The 20,316-nt window shown below is 31.9% G+C and overlaps 2 protein-coding genes across 2 annotated transcripts in view; one reads left to right on the top strand and one right to left on the bottom strand.

Annotated features, from left to right (window-relative positions):
- The window catches only part of LOC126842926 (single-minded homolog 2-like), a 32,845-nt gene extending 23,141 nt beyond the window's left edge, over positions 1-9,704 (bottom strand). The window contains exon 1 of the mRNA XM_050580155.1: positions 9,471-9,704. The gene's annotated coding sequence lies outside the window, so the exon portion shown is untranslated. The remainder of the gene's footprint in view (positions 1-9,470) is intronic.
- Positions 9,705-15,370: 5,666 nt separating this feature from the next.
- On the top strand, positions 15,371-20,148 carry LOC126843318 (DNA (cytosine-5)-methyltransferase PliMCI-like). The gene is made up of 2 exons (XM_050580745.1): positions 15,371-15,523; positions 15,638-20,148. The coding sequence occupies exon 2, from the start codon at positions 15,659-15,661 to the stop codon at positions 19,442-19,444; it is 3,786 nt and encodes a 1,261-aa protein (XP_050436702.1). The 5' UTR covers positions 15,371-15,523; positions 15,638-15,658; the 3' UTR covers positions 19,445-20,148.
- Positions 20,149-20,316: the final 168 nt, after the last annotated feature.

A 20,316-nucleotide genomic window follows, 5' to 3' on the forward strand; every position in this document is an offset into this window, starting at 1 on the left:
CAGCAAGTAGTTCGCCGATACAGTGTACAGCAATAATAGTAATACCAGCAATGTCCAATGTATTATTATTATTATTATTATTAGTATAAGCTACGGAAATTATTGTGTTTATACCCGCGCTCGAGCAATGAGCAGGAGTCGGGACTGCGTGCATTTGCCACGATATTACATATATTATATTATATATTGATATTATTATACAGTGTATATTATACACACACGCTGATGTCGATTCTGAATGTGGACCGCAGAACGGAATCAGCTTAGTTCGCAAAACAAACAAGTCGTAAAGAGAGTGAAAAAAAAAAAACTCATACGGATTATTGTTGTGATTAGCTTATCGTGGTAGACCCAAGGACTTCGGATTGCTGCCGTTGCGCGAAAATAAAATAATAATAATAATAATAATATTTGTCATAAATATTAAACACGGCGGCGGCGTTTTAATCACAAATAACATTAGTGTCGAAGGTCCACACGTGTAAGGAAAATAAACGCCATTCCACTACGCCCGAGTCCCAACAGTCTAATCAAAATTTTCTATATTATAACAACAAACAGGCAGTGGAATATTATTATTTATTGCAGCTAAGAATTACAATCTAGTTGGTTCAACGCACGCACAAATCGACATAATAGGTGCCTGTACAATATTTTACTGTATGCATAAAATTACCTATTGAGTATGTATAGAGGAGCAAATACCATTGTAAACACGATATATATGTATATCCAATAATAATATATAAGGTTCATGAAATGATAATTCAGTCGTCAGTCTTCACGTTCAATATTTGAACACCTAACCGTTTCGGTAAATATTGAACGAAAAGACTAGGAGGTAAAAATGTAAAAATACGATTTACCTACGTATACAGTGTACTCGTACACAAAAAAAAAAAATATTTGTTTTAACACAATATTTGAAAATCTGTAAAAAAAAAAAAAGAAAGATTAAAGCTCATAAACAGAACAGAACAGAAATACAATACTTTTCAAATTTAAATTGCTTATTCGTAAAATTAAAACCTATAAAGTCTATGTTTTATATTTACTGGAGCGACTCAATGCTCTTGTACCCAGCAATACTAGGCTTCAGAGTCACTTTTATTTACCTTTGGGCAAAACGAATTTTGCTAAAAATTCCCCCCTAATTAAGATGATGCGTGAATACAATGACATTGTATAGTTTTGTACGAAGGCTTATGATTTATTTTTATTGTTAGTAGTAGTTCTTTTGTTGTACTGTTTTTTTGTTACTTTTATACTGTTGTATGTACTTATTTATATTATTTTTAAAAAAGCCGATTGGCGTCAATTTATAAAATATAAATAAATAAATAAATATTTATATTTTAAGTAGGTACATAACTAGTATAAAAAAACAGTTTAGCATAATGATATTGTAAATATTTGTACAATCAATGTACGTTTAGTCTAGTTTTTTCCCCAAAACGACTTATTGATATAATTTTACGGCGTACCTATGCCCCTTAACGATGACTTCACTGTATCTGTATTAAAAAATACGATTTATTCAGTAAAGTCAACTTAACAAGTTGTTTTCACACTTATCCCTTTCTAGCCATTTACCGCATCTTTATTCTACTTTTACTTTTTCATAATTTAGTTTTTAAATGTACATAAATAGGAAGATTTATTTATTTGTAAATATTTTTCTTATATTATACACCACATCCGTTGGCCGTAGCCTAGTTAAGATACGTATTAACACAGCCATTAACGAAGTAAAAATAAAATGTACGGCTGTAAGAAGATGTTGGCCTTTCTATTGAAAAAAAACTGTACTTTAGTTAGTGTAAAACAAACATTTAGCTGTGGCTTATTAATGTTACCTACTATTCTGAAGTACTTTAAAGTATGTTTGTTTTACACTAACTAAAGTACAGTTTTTTTCTATAGAAAGGCCAACATCTCCTTACACTTAATTTGAGTTCAAAATGTAAGTCGTGTAGTGTAAATTAATAGTAAGTGTAATATTAAATGCGTACTACTTTAATATTAAATATAATTCAAATATAAATTACACGGTATTTTTTGACATTTGGTTTATGTTTACTAATGTAACCTTTTAAACGAACCGTAGTTTTTTTATTTGATGTTTATAAAGATGGAAAACACTAAGAAATTACGGTAATATTGACTTTTTCGGTTAATTTCGAGATATTGGAAATTATTATCGGAGTATCAATAAGTCTAAAATCTAAATTACATTAGGTTGATCGATTATCCAAAATCGAAATTATTTTCAGTCTAGATATTCTCATTGTAATCATAAATGCATAAAGAAGTACCAAGAATATTTTATTAAAAATGTTTTGCCATTTTTTAAGTGAACACAAAACGTGTATAACAATATAAGTATGAATGTATGCATTTAGATCGAATCTTGTGATGTTTGTTAGGTTTAAAAAATGATTTAAAAATAATTGTGCTTATAGACTATTTAGACCATTTCGGCGATACAATTGGTAAATACTAAATCAGCTCAAAAGTAGAGAACTAAATACATTTTTTTTAAGAATACCTACGGACAAGTCACTTATACCTTTGATTTATAAATTATAACACTAGTGTTTATAACCAGTAGGCTTATAAAAATGACCGAATGTTTTGAAAAAAACTAATAAAGGTTGAAGATGTTATAAATTGCATTTTTATGTAACGATTGATACGAGTATCAGAATAATACCAAAGATAATAATCTATACGGATTCTCATAGGAACATTTTTAACTCGTTTCCTATACGGCCTGTGTGAAATGCGGGCATTCTTATAGATACACAGAGGATCGTGGGATACACAGTGGGAAAGATATTAAAACAAGATAACCTCGCCAATTCGAAAGTGACGTGTTAATATGGATTAATCTATCTTATCCGATCGAACCAAAATAGTCATCAGTCATCCCTCACTACACTTTATATTGGAATCCGTAGAGGCGACTGGACCGGTCCAGTACTGTCTCATAAAAGCAGTGGCGTAGGGGAGGGTTTTGAGGGTTCAACCCCCCCCCCCCCCCCGAAATTTGTGGTTGGTACGGCACTTATGCAAATTCATTTAATCAAAGTTAATTTATAATAATAATGATATCTATTCTTATTTTATAACCCCCTCCCCCGAAATTATATCCTATATACGCCACTGCATAAAAATATACTCTTTTAGTGAGCTACTATTCATTAAAAAATTAAATTATGGATGTTATCGTTTGAGTTTCACAACTTGATAAACCTTTAGGACAACTAGCAATGGTAAGTATTTAGAAATTGTGCTGTGTTGTAAAACGAAGACGTTTTCAAAGAAGATTTCCCATGAAATGTGGTTTAATTTATGTCGTTTATGTTGGACTCTTATTGGGTCTTAGTGGGTTCTTATTTGGTAGAAAAAAATGTATGAAAAGGTAATTACAAAGTAAAAACTAAATAAAGAAATATATAAAATTAACATTTTTCCAATTTAATCTTTTTTTTTTTTGTTATTCAACAATTTGTACAATGATATTACATTAATTTTGTTCAATTATATAAAAATAGTATCACCTATCGTTTTTTGAGCAAATTGCTATTCTGAAAGTCCCACTCCTAATGCCCACGGCTCTTGGGCCTTAGATATAGTTTGTGCTGATATAAGTGTAAAAAGTGTTGAATTTTCAAAATACGCTATTAGTAACGATGTAATGTAATGTTCGAGTATAAAACAAAATGTTCAACGTATGTTCGGATTGCTGGTTTGAGAGGAAGTAAGTCATAAATAATAGACAAGGCTTTTATGTCTTGTACGCGTTATGTGTATCTCGCGGTCTGCACATTACATCAATGAACGTCATGAAGAAATGCATTCGTCACGTCGACATGCGTCAAAGTCGTTAAAAATACATTTCGCCAAACAGCTTTCGTTCTCCATTTCATTCTCCTTCAGGTCTGCACCAAGGATATTTCGTCCCGAGACCAGCGTGCCCGTGATCATAACTATTATATTCACCGAGTGTGTGTCCGCTTGTATGTATAGTATGAAACCCAATGAAGTCGGATATCCACACACGTATCCGCCCGTATGGTATTGTTACACCGGCCGTCTCCGCCATGTAAAACGTGCGGTCGCAGAAAAGAGAGGACCCTCTCCAACCTGTCAGATAATATATGTGCGAGCACATCGTGTGCGATCATGCAAGATAAACACGCGTAGGTAAAACGTACAACAATCTCACCGCTTTAAGTGTGTTTATTTGTTATTGTCCACGCCGCAAATACTGCAAGTATTGTTACCATTGTTATCACCACATTCATCGTACGGTGTAAATAAAATATTATGCTTGATTTTGGCGTGTGGTTAACGTGCGAGTTTCCACTCGTATCGCGCGCCAATATCGGCTCTAAAGTGTCGAAAAATCAAAATATCTGCTCTTCATCTGCGCGCCAAAAATTCGTTTGACATAATATTTTCAAACAACACATGACACATACAAAGAGTACACGACTCGTGTTTAAAAAAAATCACATCTCAATGTGTTTGTGAACGCCGTCGTTTCGTTTTTTGTTTCTACTCTAATTCTATCTATAGGTTTTTTAGTTGTTGAAATTAATTTACACGAATACAATAACTACAGCCATCGGCAATGGTGTTTTATTTGTTTCGAAAATTCCAAGGACATGTCGTTTTTCAATTCTGTTCTTATAAGTCACAGTCGATTTTGTAACTATTTAATAATCATTTTCAAAAATATATTCAGTCAACACGGTCACGTTGGCGTCACATGAACATTTATTACGATTAGCTTGAAACCACATGTGTCGGCGGTACATAATTTTCCTATTGCCGTAACTTGTAAAATAGCATTGTGCGCATATTGAAACAATAATCGAAAACTTGACCACCCCCCCCCCCGTCTTGCTTGCCGGCACACCCCAAATTTGCGACTGTAGTGATATTTGCCATTTGTTGACCTCGATTATAGTGCTTCCCTGTAAACTTCTATACACAAAATATATCTGATGTGAATTTCACAATAATATCAAATATTATGTAGACACGCGAGAGTAAACGTGGTTGGAAATATTCAATCTACAATATCTCGTGCAAACGCAGCTGCTGCCATGCCGGTGTCGTGTTACATTTTTTTTTTTCTAATAAAATTAAAAAAAGAAATAGGTGTTTGGGGCCACGCCGACGGCAACGCTAAACGATTTCAAACGAACCGAAACCCGCTGTCACATATGTAAATAAGTGTTATGTGCTATTATTTTGTCGGCGAAAAAGGGACCCCCAAAATTAGTGTTAAACGCCCAAAGTGATTAATTATACGGATTTGTAAAAGTGCCGTGTTTACTACAAACACGAATGAAATTAGAAGCCGCGACTATACCACCCTATATAATATATAGTACATGATTTACTACAAGCCTCCTAGACATTTTTGTAATACAAGGATTTTTACCCGCGTTGTACGCCGCGCCGTATGTTCCTAATACAGGAAACACGAGTAATTATATACTACCCTGAATAAGTTATACGATCGCTTGATCCACACATATACAGAGTAAATATGTAAAATAATATATATATATTTGTTTTTATCGGAAGCAAGAAAAATCGAAAACACACAAACCTTCGTGCTTATTATTCTTGGGATTTTTACAAAAGACGGATAAAAAGCCAAGATCCTTTTTGGACAATTTTTAACACTAACAATTGGAAAATAAAGATTTTATTGTCGTTGAAGTTTATTGACTTCATGTCTAATGTAAACTATAAGAATTTTTTCAAATACATTTTAGACAAAATAATTTAACTATTTCACACGCAAACCATAAGCCTAAAATATTAAATATTTTTTTGTTTTAACAATTTAGCATATCTTTCGCGTCGTAACTCAAGACAGAGCCAGGTAAACAAATAGACAGGGCTAATGAATAATGACCCAGTAGAAAATACAGTGCCTATACTTAATGATATTAATTGCATACAATAGATTTTCATAATTTAATGTAACCCAATGGCCTTTGCCGCCGAGGGAAATAATAATAAAAAAATAAAACAAAAATAAATTTTCTAAAATGTATGAGATTTTTATACTGGGCATTACGGAACGCGAAATGATATTAAAGGAATTACCAAGCATTTAATGGTTCTTAAAACAATTAATGAACGTATGTACAAACTAGAATTAGATGTCGGCAATAGGCTCTGTCTACATATTTTAAGTAAAACATTGTTTTTTAATAAAAAAAACAATAAATAAAAATTGTTTTTAGTTAGAATGTTGAAAGAGTTTTAGATTAATCTTTCTTTGTTGAAATATTCTATAAATTAAGGATCACACTTTATACGATGACGACGAGGGCATGTTATTAAAGTAACGTAACAACTTAAACCCACATTTGAACTTTTCAAATTTTAATTTATTAATTTTTCCATGTGTAATGAAGTTTAAAATAAAATACATACTTCGCAGTATAAATTATTATAAAAATCCATATTCTATACACTTTTTATGGAAGCGCTAGATCTCTTTTAAATAGATTAAACTAAAAAAAAACAACACTTATTTGTCCTTCAAAGAAAATCATTTTACAAAACCCACCAATGCCTTGGTATACGCTGCTAAGGGGTTGCAGTTTAAACGCACATTGTAAAGGACCCCTTAGGGGCGGACCGCACAAATGACGTGGGCTTTAAAAGCTCTTGTCAACTTTAAAGTTTGCTAATGAGGATCCCCTCAAGGAGACGCCAACGACTCGTCGGTGTACAATACCCGCTGTTTTATATTCCATATAATAATAATAATTGGTGAAGTAAAATACACACAAAAAAAAAGCGTCTACTGTGTGTTTAGATTTAGGGAAATGAATATACCATAAACGCTTTACTTGTATTAACTCGTATTAGTTCGTAGCTTAACCGAACCATGCAAGTAGGTATTTATTTGTATACTATAGTTAAACTTAAACGTCTAACTATAGAGTAACTAGTAAGTATTGCCAATGTAAATAATAATTATATGATATATATATAATGTGTATATAGATATACGTTTTCGGTACCGAGAAAACAAAATGAAAAAATACATTTGTAGCTTAACCTCGTGGTTAGTCATCAAGAAATAGCAACGTATGATAATATTATTACCGTCTAAAATCAATCTCTAACTGCTGTGTAATCGTTATACTACTTAGCGTGTATACGTGTATCAATCTATTGTTATAAATTAAAACCGGTAAAAAAAAATAATACAATCTCAATTTTTATAAACAGTTTTACAGCCTATAGTATATATATATACATATATCTTATACATACATGTATCCTTCAACATCCTAAAAAAAAATTATCGACGCAGACTCAGCTGGCGACTTAACAGATTTTTATGGACAATGAAATTGTTAATACATTTATGGTCTGAACTCTTAGTTATCAAATTCGATTTATTTTGCTAATATAAAATGTCGATTATGGTACTTTTTAGTCTTAAAAAACAACAATATATATTATTTAAAAATTTGAGTTGATTTTAAGTTATAACTTATGACTCATTGTAATATTATGCTAATGAAATTCGTATTAAGAGAAAATAAAAATAAAAATACTATACAGTTTATTAGATAAGATAAAAGAACATGATCAAAAAACTTATGGCAAATACATTGCTCGCAAAAGATCTATTGATCTGCAATATACATTTGCATTCATCAGATAACACAGGAAGTGGTATCGTTTCAATTAACTAAAATATAGTACTTTATGATATGGCATTATAAAATAATGGCAAATTGAAGATAAACGAGTAATATCAAGTAGCAAAAATATATATTATTATTATAAATACTATGTAGTAGTATTAACGGCAGTAAACCATGATTATAGTGTGATTTTTAAAAAAATAATATTTAGGTATTATTGGTTAATTAAATTTTATATTAAATGTTTTTCAAAATGTAATTTACTATAAACAGTTAAATAAACAACAATATTTTTTAATAAAAAATATATTTTTATTATTTATATTAAAACTACTAACTAAATCAATACTGTCTGAATAAATGCATAACAACCTTTATGTTAATAGAAGTCAGAAAGTAATGGTCTATGCCTGTTTAAGAAAAAAATTAGATCAAAATTAGGAAAAAAATGATAAAACATCTACCTATTTTGTTACATTTCAGGTCGGTCACCAAAAGCTTTAAACACAGAATTAGGAACTCGTCTTAGGTTAAGATACATACTCTCGAGGGTCTATGTTTTTAATTTTTTTCAAATTTAAAAAAGTTCAACTTTTTGGTCTCGTATTTTCGATATTATAATCCTGTTAAGTTAGATTTAAGTAATTTTCCTGGGCACATTATATAAATGGTATTGAAACTTACATAAAAGAAATACAAGTAAAATAATCATTTTAATTGTAGTCTTATTTCTTGTTGTATATACTTTTCTTTTATAAAAAAAAATGTACTATCTGTGTACAACATAATAGAAGTCAATAACAAACATTCGCAAGAAGTAAATGATATTTAATTGAATATTAAACATGTGAGCGTGTCGCGTGAGAGAAGTAGGTGATATCTACCTACATACTATTTTTCCAGTAACTCTTTTGAAAACGTGTGTGGAAATTTAAAACAAATACAGAGTAAAAAGTGATTAAAATACAATTTTATTTTTAGAAGCTAGTTTAAAAAAAAAGTCACTTGACCTTTTTAGTTTGGTTTTTTGTGGTTAAGACTTAATATTTTTATGAATGATTACAGGAAAAATTACATAGTTGGTCCAACTTAACTTATAGATAGTATAGGAACACAATACATTTCTAGTTGGAATAACACTAAACAAATAGTTGACCCAACTAAATATTTAGCTGGCCGAACTTAATGTACAGTTTAAAAATTATATGTATACTTAAATAAATAAAATTTAATATACAGTACTGTATAGTTTATACAGTTCTAAAAATGTAGTTGGTAGGTACGTCACCTAATTTTTTTGACCTTATTTAGTCGTTCCAACTAGAAATGTATTGTGTCCCCGTGTTCACCATAATTTTAGTAGGACCATCTATGTATTTTTCCGTGATTTCGTCTTGTTTACTAGGTACAATTTGGGGGGGGGGGGGCTGTGGAGGTTCAGTGTGCTTAGTACACTCAAAAATTGTCTGTATTCCTTGCCTTAAGACTTAAATTACATGGAGCCTGGAGGTTTATAATCAACGCTTAAGCACACCCAGTTTTTTTAATGAAAACGCACCCTTGCTCGCTTCCGGACAGTACAGTAAAAGGCCAAACCGCTGTCGTTTAAGTCAAACACTAGGTATAAACATAAATTACAAATATTTACTAGAGATGGACAACAAAATCCAGAAATGCGGGTGTAGTAGTGTTATTAGTGCGTTGTCTGTCGATAAGACATTTTCTGACGTGTGGTTAGTAACGTGTGTAGTCAAGGTAGGCGGCACTCACCTTGAAAATAATTCAAATTTCCGTTGTACTCCAAACGCAACTTTAATCCTTCGGCCGACGACTTTATCTTCAAATGTATTCGGTTCGCAACGGGTTAATTTCAATAACGGCAGTATTTTTGTATGATACCAAGGTAATGTTTTTTTTCCTAAAAACACATCTCGGCCTGTCGTAGGCACAAAATTGCGTCGTTTAATTTACTTAGACTTTAGAAACAAAAGTCGTCGGATCCCGGTATCGTCTGCACTGATGAGACCGTCGCCAGCGGGTACCTTCGGATGCTGCTGTAGTTGGCGGTCGTCAAACTGCAGGGGGCGGCGACCACGGCGGCCAATCACGGGGCGTTGGCCGCCCGCACTGCCTTGCCGCGGTTGCGCGTCGCCTAGTCTATCGTCCACCGCCGCCGGTTTTTGCTCTATTTTCGAATACCCCACAAAATAATATACCAAACATTAACGTGACGTTAATAAATTATCATTTCGGTTATCGCACACAAAAATATGTCATAGGTGTCGACTTGTAACGTATCGAAGCTATGTGTTACCGAAAGTTCGCACGGTCTGTTCCTCAGTATTAAACAAACGATAATTAGAGTAGCGCGGGGATGGGGTGTGGGGATACACGCGAGATAAAAAATGTTTTCACTAATATATCGAAACATAAATAAAATCATACTGCAAAAAAAGGGTGTAAAGAATGGTTTCCATACCTTCAACGGAAAATCGTTGTGGTCGTTTTCTTAGTTTTTGACTCGATACCGAAAGTGAAATGTACCTAAAAAATACTCCTAACGAATTTGTCACTATTTATAGACTATTTTTCGGATATGTTTAGGTCATAATAGGTTAAACATGTTAAGGGTGCAGTCGTGCAGAAGTAAACTCTTTTTAACTTCCGGTGTTGTCTTTCAAAGTAAATTCGGTGGTCAATGTCTGATCTGTACGAAAAAAATGTTGTTTAAAGGCATTATTTCCTAGATCGAGTTATCATGGGTTCGAAAACACAAATTTAAAATAGCACTGTAGGTACTACACGATTTTGAAATAAAACCCAATTATATAAATTTTATAAGATTTTCTAGCATTTAAATTTGTTGTTAAACCTAAAAAAAATAAAAATCAGAATTTTCATATATTCTTTTGTGTTACAAAACTGAAAGTGCTATATAAAGTCAAGAGGTCAGTTCTGAATTCAGCAAAACATGAGAATAATAAAGACTAATTGAAAATATATATTTTAGAAAAAATACCACACAACGTTCTTTTTTACAACTTTGGAGCCGATTTAAAATATAACTAATCATGTTAGAGCAAAACTGGGGCCAGATTCGGATTCAGTGAAATAAAAAGTAATAGCATTACACGCGTTAATATATGTACCTATATTTTACGATATACCTACTTGTTTGTAATAACACACATATATTATATGTAACAAGATAGGTATACTTAAATTGTATGTATTTTATTACTATTATAATACTTGTGTGTTTTAAATTAAATTTTGACAAGTTTTACAAGCAAAAAAATATCGTTAAATTTGTTTTGGAAACCGGTTTTCTATCGGTTTTAATTTATCTACGCCTATACCTCGGTGCTCAGTTATAAACTCACAATCAGATGGTTTTATACATATTTATTCATTTATTGTAAACTACACTCTACAGGATTAACCCAACAGTTATCACACAAAATGCTAATTCAAAAACATAATAATTGATCCGTATTCCTCGTGTAAATAAATTTAAAAGAAAGTAATATATAATAGTTTGATTAATTATGGATACTTCTTAAAGCTCAAGAATTAGATGCATTAATAGGAAGTAAAATGAAAAATGTTATTAAAAAATTATTATTACTAAAAAGAACATTTGCACACTTTATAAAAAGAAAATAATTAACTATTTTTATTAATCAACTTTATCGTATCGGAATGACAAACAAAAATATTAAGTGTACAAACTTACAGAACTGTACATAGAACTTAGAAGGATAAAACCGGATAAAAAATGTTTTTTGATCATCTTTTGACCTTACAACGATTCGTCAAGAGCTTTTGCTCCACTTTGTTGCTGCTGACGCAATCGATTGTCGATTGCCTGCCAATATTTTCAATATATTTTACCGGCTCAAAACTTGGACCAGTTTTTACTTTTTTCTCCAGAATAACTGAGTTATTTATTTAAATTTTTATTACTCCTTGATTCTGGTTCAGGTTCCATTGCATCTAAAGACTACTTTTGATTTTACTACACTCACAGCAGTTTTAGCGCATATTTACCTATTCATAAAATACTGATCAAGAGTTTATCTAAATTATTGTAGATAGAGACCTCAGACCACGCTCGGACGTTTTTTATTTAATTAAAAACTCAAATAATAAATTCAATTTTATTTTCATTTGAACGAATTAAAATATAAAATTACTAGTATACTATAAGATTATATTTAAAATACAAATTTAATTAATGTAGTATATACAAATGTATTTTAAATAGCTATAATTATTTGAAATTTGTTTTTAAATAAAAAATATTCAAGTTTGTCGGGGACCAAGTTATTGATATTTAGATTAGATAGAATTTTGCATTTTTTTAAAGCGTATATCTTCGCAGCAAAAATCCTAAGTAAACATTCTAGTATAACTCCTAATATTTAAGATTGTCCATAGGTAAATATGCCCTTGAGCCACTCATTGCCAATAAAGGTTCGCTGCGTTGCAAAAATACAATGCCCGACTGCATTGACAATAAATATTAAATATCCATATAGATGCCTCTTTGCTATGTGAATATAATATAAGTGTACACATTTTAGCTCTACGTCAAGTTTTAGAAAAGTGATTATATTATAGACTATACGGCGGATAGCCTGTAGAGTACTGCCATTGGTTATTTTCATGTAAGAATTAATTTTATGATTTTTACAGTCGGCCGAGTTTCAATGTAAGTATATAATATTATACAGTTTTCCCGAAACCAATTGCCGGGTGTCAGCAATTTTCGTTAAATCCGGGTGCAAATGTCAACACTATATCCGAATAGGGAGGTGTATATCCCGGTAACCATAGCGACGGCACAAACTGTTCCCCTTCGGCTACCGTTGTCTCGTCGACCAGTCTCTTCCCACGTATATACTTGCAGTACTTACGTATATCAATGTGTATACTTATATTATATATATATATATATACATTGTACGTACGTCGGTTTGTTCGGCTATTTTCCAGCAATTAGACTCGTCGGTTATAAAAAATAAAATAAAAAACACACGAGGGTAAAGAAAATCACGAGAGCCCTCGACCGACAGATTTCAGTTTACTCATTGTTCTATAATGAACGGTTGTGTATACACGACACACGTCAAATAACTTACACCGGGGGTAAAAAAAAAAAAAAAATAATGATAATAGACTGTCTTAGATATTTGAACAAATAAACAGCGTTGGTATTGCAAATAATTGTGCCTATAACTTATGTTCAGAGAACATACGATTTGCGATGAGCAAATTTGATTAAATATATTTACTTATTTAAAAAAAACCGATCTTACACGCAATTACACAAAAAATACAACTGTAATATAGTTTAATTTTGACATAAATTGTTAGTTAATAACAGAGAAAGATACAAGGTCCGGATTCCCAAGGAACAGTGGAAGAAGGTATTGTAAAACAGAGCATAGTTCTTTTAAAATAGCAAATTTAACCGAAGTTATTTTTAAAATTCAATTTTTTTTCACATATTAAATGCTGACTAAGTTTCAAAGTTTAAACGTTATTTGTCTAGTCCTTACAAACATTCATAATGTGTATCCATGTAAGTTAATTATGTTTTTTAACATTCCTATACTGCCTACAAACTTATTTCAATTATAGTAAATAACTACTTAAGCCACCGTGTTATATTCAGCTTACAGTTTTTGTTACACTCACTTACACCTACAAATATTAATACACTTGAATAGTGTATGTAATTTTATGAAAAAACTATAGTATAATTAAAAACGTTTAAAGCTGTTTTCCCTGATTTTGAAATAGATGTAAAACTATGTGCATTAATTATTTTAGAGTAAAAATTAAGCATTTCAATTTTAGCTTTACATGTAACTATATTATATAGGAAAAAAGACATCTATCTATAATAATATTTAGACCACTAAGGATTTTGAGATCTATGGACTGAGTAGGTTAGTTTAGAAAACTTATTTGAAATGTTTAGTTTAAAAACCAAACAAATGAAATTTTAATTTTGAAACTAAATCAAAATTTCATGTACCTATTATGTATTAAAAAATATAACTCCATAGACGGAATAATTTGAATAAAATATGGTACTTAATAAGTTATCTATTCAATTTTTATAATGTTTTTAAGAAACCAAGTACATTAGTACATTTGTTTTATACCATTTGATATTTTTTCAAATTATTTATTTAGAGTAACATATTATTAAGTAAAATATTAGAATTTTTAAAAATAGACGGACGACCAGGCTGGATGATTCGGTATGGACTATCTTATCAAATAAAGAAAAGAAAATTTGATTTAAAAAAAATATCCTAAAAAAGTTTTTCTTTAACTAAACAATTTACGGCACCGATTTTTTATAAACATCTAGACTTATGAGAATACATTTTTTTAAGTTTATTTTTTAAATACAAATTTTATAGTTTAGCTGCTAAACTTAAGCACATTTCGAGTAGTGTTTTTAAATATTTTAAATATTAGGTAATAGGTACACTGATATACCTATTTTCAAACTACTCGGACATTTTTGATATGTTCTAACTTGTATTTTTTTTTTAAATCTTGGTTATAGCATTTGTTAATCTATAGTAAAACCGTAATACAATGATAAATGTAGTAATATTTTCTCTAGAGACTGGATACTTCAGGAAAAAGTACATTACGAGCATCATAATATAATTTTTTTTTAATTTTATTATCAATGAACAATGAACTTCATACTTATAATATCACACGGAGGAATATGTGGCGCTGTCTATAGGTAATCGTACAATAAAATAAAACTATTTCAGTTACGTAGGGCCTCGCGACTATGATTTATTAAGGGGCATTGTATAGGCAACTTTTTACTAAATTTAACATTAATGCTAAAATTTGTAAACAGCAAACCTATATTATATAGGAAATCATACAGAAAAGAGGGGTCTATTTTGGTATTTAATTTTTTATCTTCTATTATTTTTCAACTTCTATAATCCATATTAGTTCTATATTTTTGTACAAATAGACCCTTGGTATTTTCATCATCCTTTGTGCTCATAAAGGCCCGATTTCCATTCTGAAAGAAGTTTTGAATTCCTCGCCATATCTTCTGTGGTTTGTAGCATCGAGTATCGACTACTTTTACTTATATATATCTAAGGAATTTGTTAAATGTAAAGTTACTTTTACTTCCTACAACTCCCTGAAAAAAGGGCTAATTAATGTTTAAACTTCAAAGATTTTCCAAATTTTAATTTTTAATATCGAATAATCAAACTTATTTCGCGACTACACATATTTTGGAAGTCAACTGCACATTTTAAATTTCTTACCGTAGGTACAATTAATATACTAATGTATCTTAAAATAGAACCTGCGTCCTGCACTACGTGTAGGTATTGCTTTAAAAAAAAATTCACTAAATTATTTTATTTCAAATGACAGTTTATCGTGTACTCTGTTTTTATAGAACGAACCTGATTTATAATACGGTAACAATTCACGTATATAGTGTTTTTAGAACTATTTGAACGTTGGTCAAAGAGAGTGTAGATAGAAATTTGTTCGCTTGTCTATACTCATTGCCGACAGCTGTTTTTCAATATTGATAACGGTTAACTGTGTATTATTTTCGCGGTTTTTTTCATTCTAATTTATCGCTTAGTGTGCTCTTCTGGTTAGCTATTGTATATGTTTCGCCTCGTTCCGGTTGTGACGTTTGGGACGTTTTGTGGCAGCTGCAAATTATTTATTTTTTAATTCCACAGCGACTAGTCTACACGTCAACCATTTGCAGTTCCACGCTATAGTTTTTTATGTGCCGTGTAAGTATTACAACTGAAATACTGTATGAATTTGCAGATTAACGGTGTAAATAAAAAAATATATGTGTTACATACTTATTACTGATTTTTTTTTTCTTCAATGTATTCTCATAGCGCAATAATAACTGACAACCGATGGCGCCCGGAACGAGTACCGATGCCGAACCGCTGAGCATTCCACGCGAGTTTGGTATCAAACGCGAAAACAGCGAAGCTCCGGAACAAGACGAAAAGAAATTCAAGGCGCCTCCCATCGTCGAGGAACCCATTGTCAAACCCACCGTGCGATGTAAATATTGTTACAAAACCCAAACTGAAAGCGCAATCATGCCGCCTAACGCTGAACCGGAGTGCATTGTGTTGACCAACGATACGTTGGCCAATATTTACACGGACAATTTCGATTTCATTCAGCACAATCTCACTGATTTTAGTATATACGACGAAAACGGACACATGTGTTCTATCGACACGGGTATGATGGAAAGGAACATGGCGCTGTATTTAACAGGTTATGTGAAACCTGTTTACGATCATAGTCCGAGTATCGAAGAGGGGATCCCCGCCAAAGAACTGGGCCCAATACTGGAATGGTGGCTCTCTTCATACGACGGCGGCGACAAAGCTCTGATCGGCGTATCTACCGACTATGCTGATTATTTACTAATCGAACCACACCCTAAATATAAAAAGTATATGACGTCTGTCACTGAAAAAATACATTTAAGCAAGCTTGTTATTGAGAGCATATTAAATAATAGTGAATCGGACGATCCAACCTATGAAGATATTTTAAATTGCATTGTTAATTCTGTTAATCCAGCAACAGGAAATAATTTTACTGAAGAAGACCTTATTGCTCATGCTCAATTTGTTCTTGATCAAGTGACCGAATACGATTCAAACGATACGTATTACTTACCTTTAGCTGAAACTCAGTGTATCGACACATTAACTCAGCTTTCTGGTGCAGCGAAGCCTGTTAAAGCGCCGTCTAGAAGATTAGAAAGAGGTGGACATCGAACTCGAGGTGTTAAAACAGATGTTGCCAAGCGAGAATTTAGTAAAGCAACGACTACTGAATTAGTAAAAGAAGTATTTGAAAATATGTTTGCTGCCCAATTGGACGGTGAAGATAAAGAGAACGATGCCACAGTAAACTGCAATAAACTGATAAAAAATGTAATCGAAGACGCTTGTAATGTAAAAATTAAAACAGATGAAGAATCTGACGTTGATGATATTAACAACAGCCAAGTGATGTGGAAAAATAAAAAACTTCGTGAAATGATGTTTGTAGTTGTAAAAAATACTGATTTAGCAGTGCCGCTTATTGGGCGCATTGAATATTTCTACAAAACAAACTTTAAAGATAAGGCACACATTAGCTTATTTATGCATAGTTATGAAACGGTATTAGGTGAAACATCAGATCCGCATGAAATTTTCGCTTTAAAAAAATGTAAAAATATTGAAATAAATAATATTGACAGCATACTTAATGTTCATCAAAAACTTCCTAGTGATAATTGGTTTAAACTCGGTGGTTCAAAATTAGAAGATCTTATGGAGCCAGTTAATCGCAATGACAAACAATCATTTTTCTATCAATTGTGTTACGACAATGAACTAGGACGTTTCGAATATCCAGGTTGTTATTTGAATATTGAAGAAATGAAACTAAGCGAAAACTATTGTCGTAATTGTGACAACGAAAAGGTAGAAAAAAAATCACAAATGCCAGTACTTCTCGAATTTATTGAACAAGATAGTAAAATACTGTATTATTATAAAATTAAGTATAAACGCGAAGAATATAAAATAGGAAATTTTATTTATTTAGAGCCTGATATTTTTTTAAAAGCCAAAAGAGCAAATTTTGTTGATAAAAAGCGATTTGTGCATAGGGATTCAAATAAGAATAAAAGTCCTCAAGGACTTAGAAAAGTCGACGAAGACGAATACCCAGAGTATTATCGTAAAACTCTAGAAAACACTATGCGCGGTTCAAACGAAAACACTCCCGATCCATTTGAAATAGCTGAAATATTAGCCATTTACACTTTAGACAACGATAAGAAAAATGCTAGACTTATTGTACGGCGTATGTACCGATCTGAAAAAATACCCATAGAAGACTTTGCCAAAAATACCGACATGAACTTGTTACTTTGGTCAGAGGAAGAATTCAGAGTGACACATGAAAACATATGTGGGAAATGTTATGTGGCCTACATCAATAATATTCAAGAGCCTCTCACTTGGACAGCAAAGGGACCGGATCGTTTTTATTTTAAGAACAAGTATGATTTTTTGACTGACACTGTTGTTCCAGATCACGAGCTGCCCTGCTCGGCAAGACTTACTGGCAAAGAAGTTTACGTGAACTACAATTATAAATATGTAGACGAAGACAAAATACAATATATTCCTAGTTATCCAAAAGTCGAACCCTTGAGGGGCTTGGATATATTTGCTGGCTGTGGTGGTTTGTCGAGAGGCTTAGAAGACAGTGGATTGGTTAAAAGCAATTGGGCTATCGAGTGTGACGATAAGGCAGCGGCCGCATTCGGATTAAACAATCCTGAATCGACAGTATTTGTTGAAGACTGCAACTATCTCTTGAAACAAGCTATGGCTGGTAATTTGACTAACGAAAAAAACCAAAGAATACCACAAAGAGGTGAAGTAGACTTCATTTGCGGCGGGCCTCCATGCCAAGGATTTAGCGGTATGAATCGTTTTAACTCTGGTCAGTATTCATTGTTTAAAAATTCTCTGATCGTATCGTTTCTCTCGTATATTGATTTTTATCGTCCAAAATTTTTTGTTATGGAGAACGTTAGAAATTTTGTATCATTTAAGAGAAGCATGGTGCTCAAACTGACGCTCAGGTGCATCACTCGAATGGGTTACCAGTGTACGTTTGGCATTCTTCAAGCGGGTAATTTTGGAGTTCCCCAAACTAGGAGACGATTGATTATATTAGCCGCAGCGCCGGGTGAAAAACTACCACTTTATCCAGAACCCAAACACGTATTTAATCGTAGAGGTTCGAGTTTGAGTATTCAAATTGGTGATCATAAATTTAGAACTAATTGTAAGTACGATGAATCGGCCCCTATGAGAACAGTAACAGTTTATGATGCATGGTCTGATTTGCCCGAAATAAATAACGGTGCATTCAATGAGCGTATCACATATAAATCCCGACCGCTTACACATATGCAAAAACTACTCAGGTTTCCAAACCATCGTTTTAGCGAATCTGTACTGATCGATCACATTTGTAAAGACATGTCTCCTCTTGTTCAAGCTAGAATGGAACTCATACCGCTCGGTGAAGGCAGTGATTGGAGAGACTTGCCCAATATAGAAGTAAAGTTATCGGACGGAACAATGACGACCAAACTTCTTTACACGCACAACGACATTAAAAACGGAAAAGGCAAAAATGGCGCATTGCGAGGAGTTTGTCCGTGTGCTAGCGGAGACAAATGTAACCCGCAAGATCGTCAAAATAATACAATCATTCCGTGGTGCTTACCCCATACCGGTAATAGACATAATAACTGGGCTGGACTGTATGGTCGTTTGGCTTGGACCGGGTTTTGTTCGACTACCATAACTAATCCCGAACCAATGGGCAAACAGGGTAGAGTGTTACATCCTGAACAACATCGTGTCGTCAGCGTTCGAGAATGTGCAAGGTCTCAGGGCTTTAAAGACTCGTACATATTTTATGGACCTATTGTGAACAAACATAGGCAAATCGGTAATGCCGTTCCGCCACCAATGGGCACAGCAATCGGCTATGAAATAATTAAAGCCATGACTCAAAAACCCACTACTAAGGTAGTAACGTATGTACGAAAAACGGAGAAGGAGGAACATATTGAGATTGTAGTGAAAAAATTGTAGTGAACTGGTGTAGCTGTAGCTGTTTCCTATTGAATAGAAAATAGCTAAGACTTTTAATTTTTGTATGGTGAATTAAAAAAAATCATATGAATTCTTCGCTATGTGATTATTGTCTAATACCGCTATTATAACTGTATGCAAATAATTTTATTTTTTATAACCGTTCTTCAATTTTAAATTATAACGTATTTATTATGAACTCTATTTATATAGAAATGTATTGTATGTATTATGTAAGAAAATTATTTAACCTTAGCTGTTTTAGGCAATCTATAAATTATAACATAATTATTTTTATTTTAATTTAAGGGTGGATGATATTATTATCATCCTTTTTTATACAATAATATGTATATACTTGATTAATGTTTTCTTTTTTCGATATAGTTTTAACTTTAGGATTATTTTTTATTAGTTATTTTATGTTTAATGTATGCTCAATTTAATTGGTACATCATACAACTTGTATCGTTTGCCAATTCGTACTACTTTACATAATTTTAGTTTTTTATTAAATATGTATTACACATAAATATACCATTGTTTTAATATATATATACCATTCGTTTATTGGTAAATTAATTATAAATTAATGCATTCAATTACAGCTTTGCTTATTGTTTATTTTTAGATTCCATGTCAATTCTGTTTAGATTATTTTTGTCAACAATTGTATGTACATTTAGTATTTGTATTACTATTATTGTTTATTTATTCCTCCATTACATACAATTACATTTAAAATAAATGTATACTATTAAAACGGTGAAAAAATATGTATATTTAACAACTTTTGCTAAGGTTTTAAACCTAAAATGTATTATGTTTTTTCCAAGTTTTATAAGGAGAAACATAATTCAATTTTTAAGTAA

Source organism: Adelges cooleyi, unplaced genomic scaffold (assembly GCF_023614345.1).
Source record: "Adelges cooleyi isolate 19-005CV unplaced genomic scaffold, UGA_ACOO_1.1 ACOO_flye_CR_arks_rails_tigmint_CR_PRNA_574, whole genome shotgun sequence".
Taxonomy (NCBI): Eukaryota; Metazoa; Arthropoda; class Insecta; order Hemiptera; family Adelgidae; genus Adelges; species Adelges cooleyi.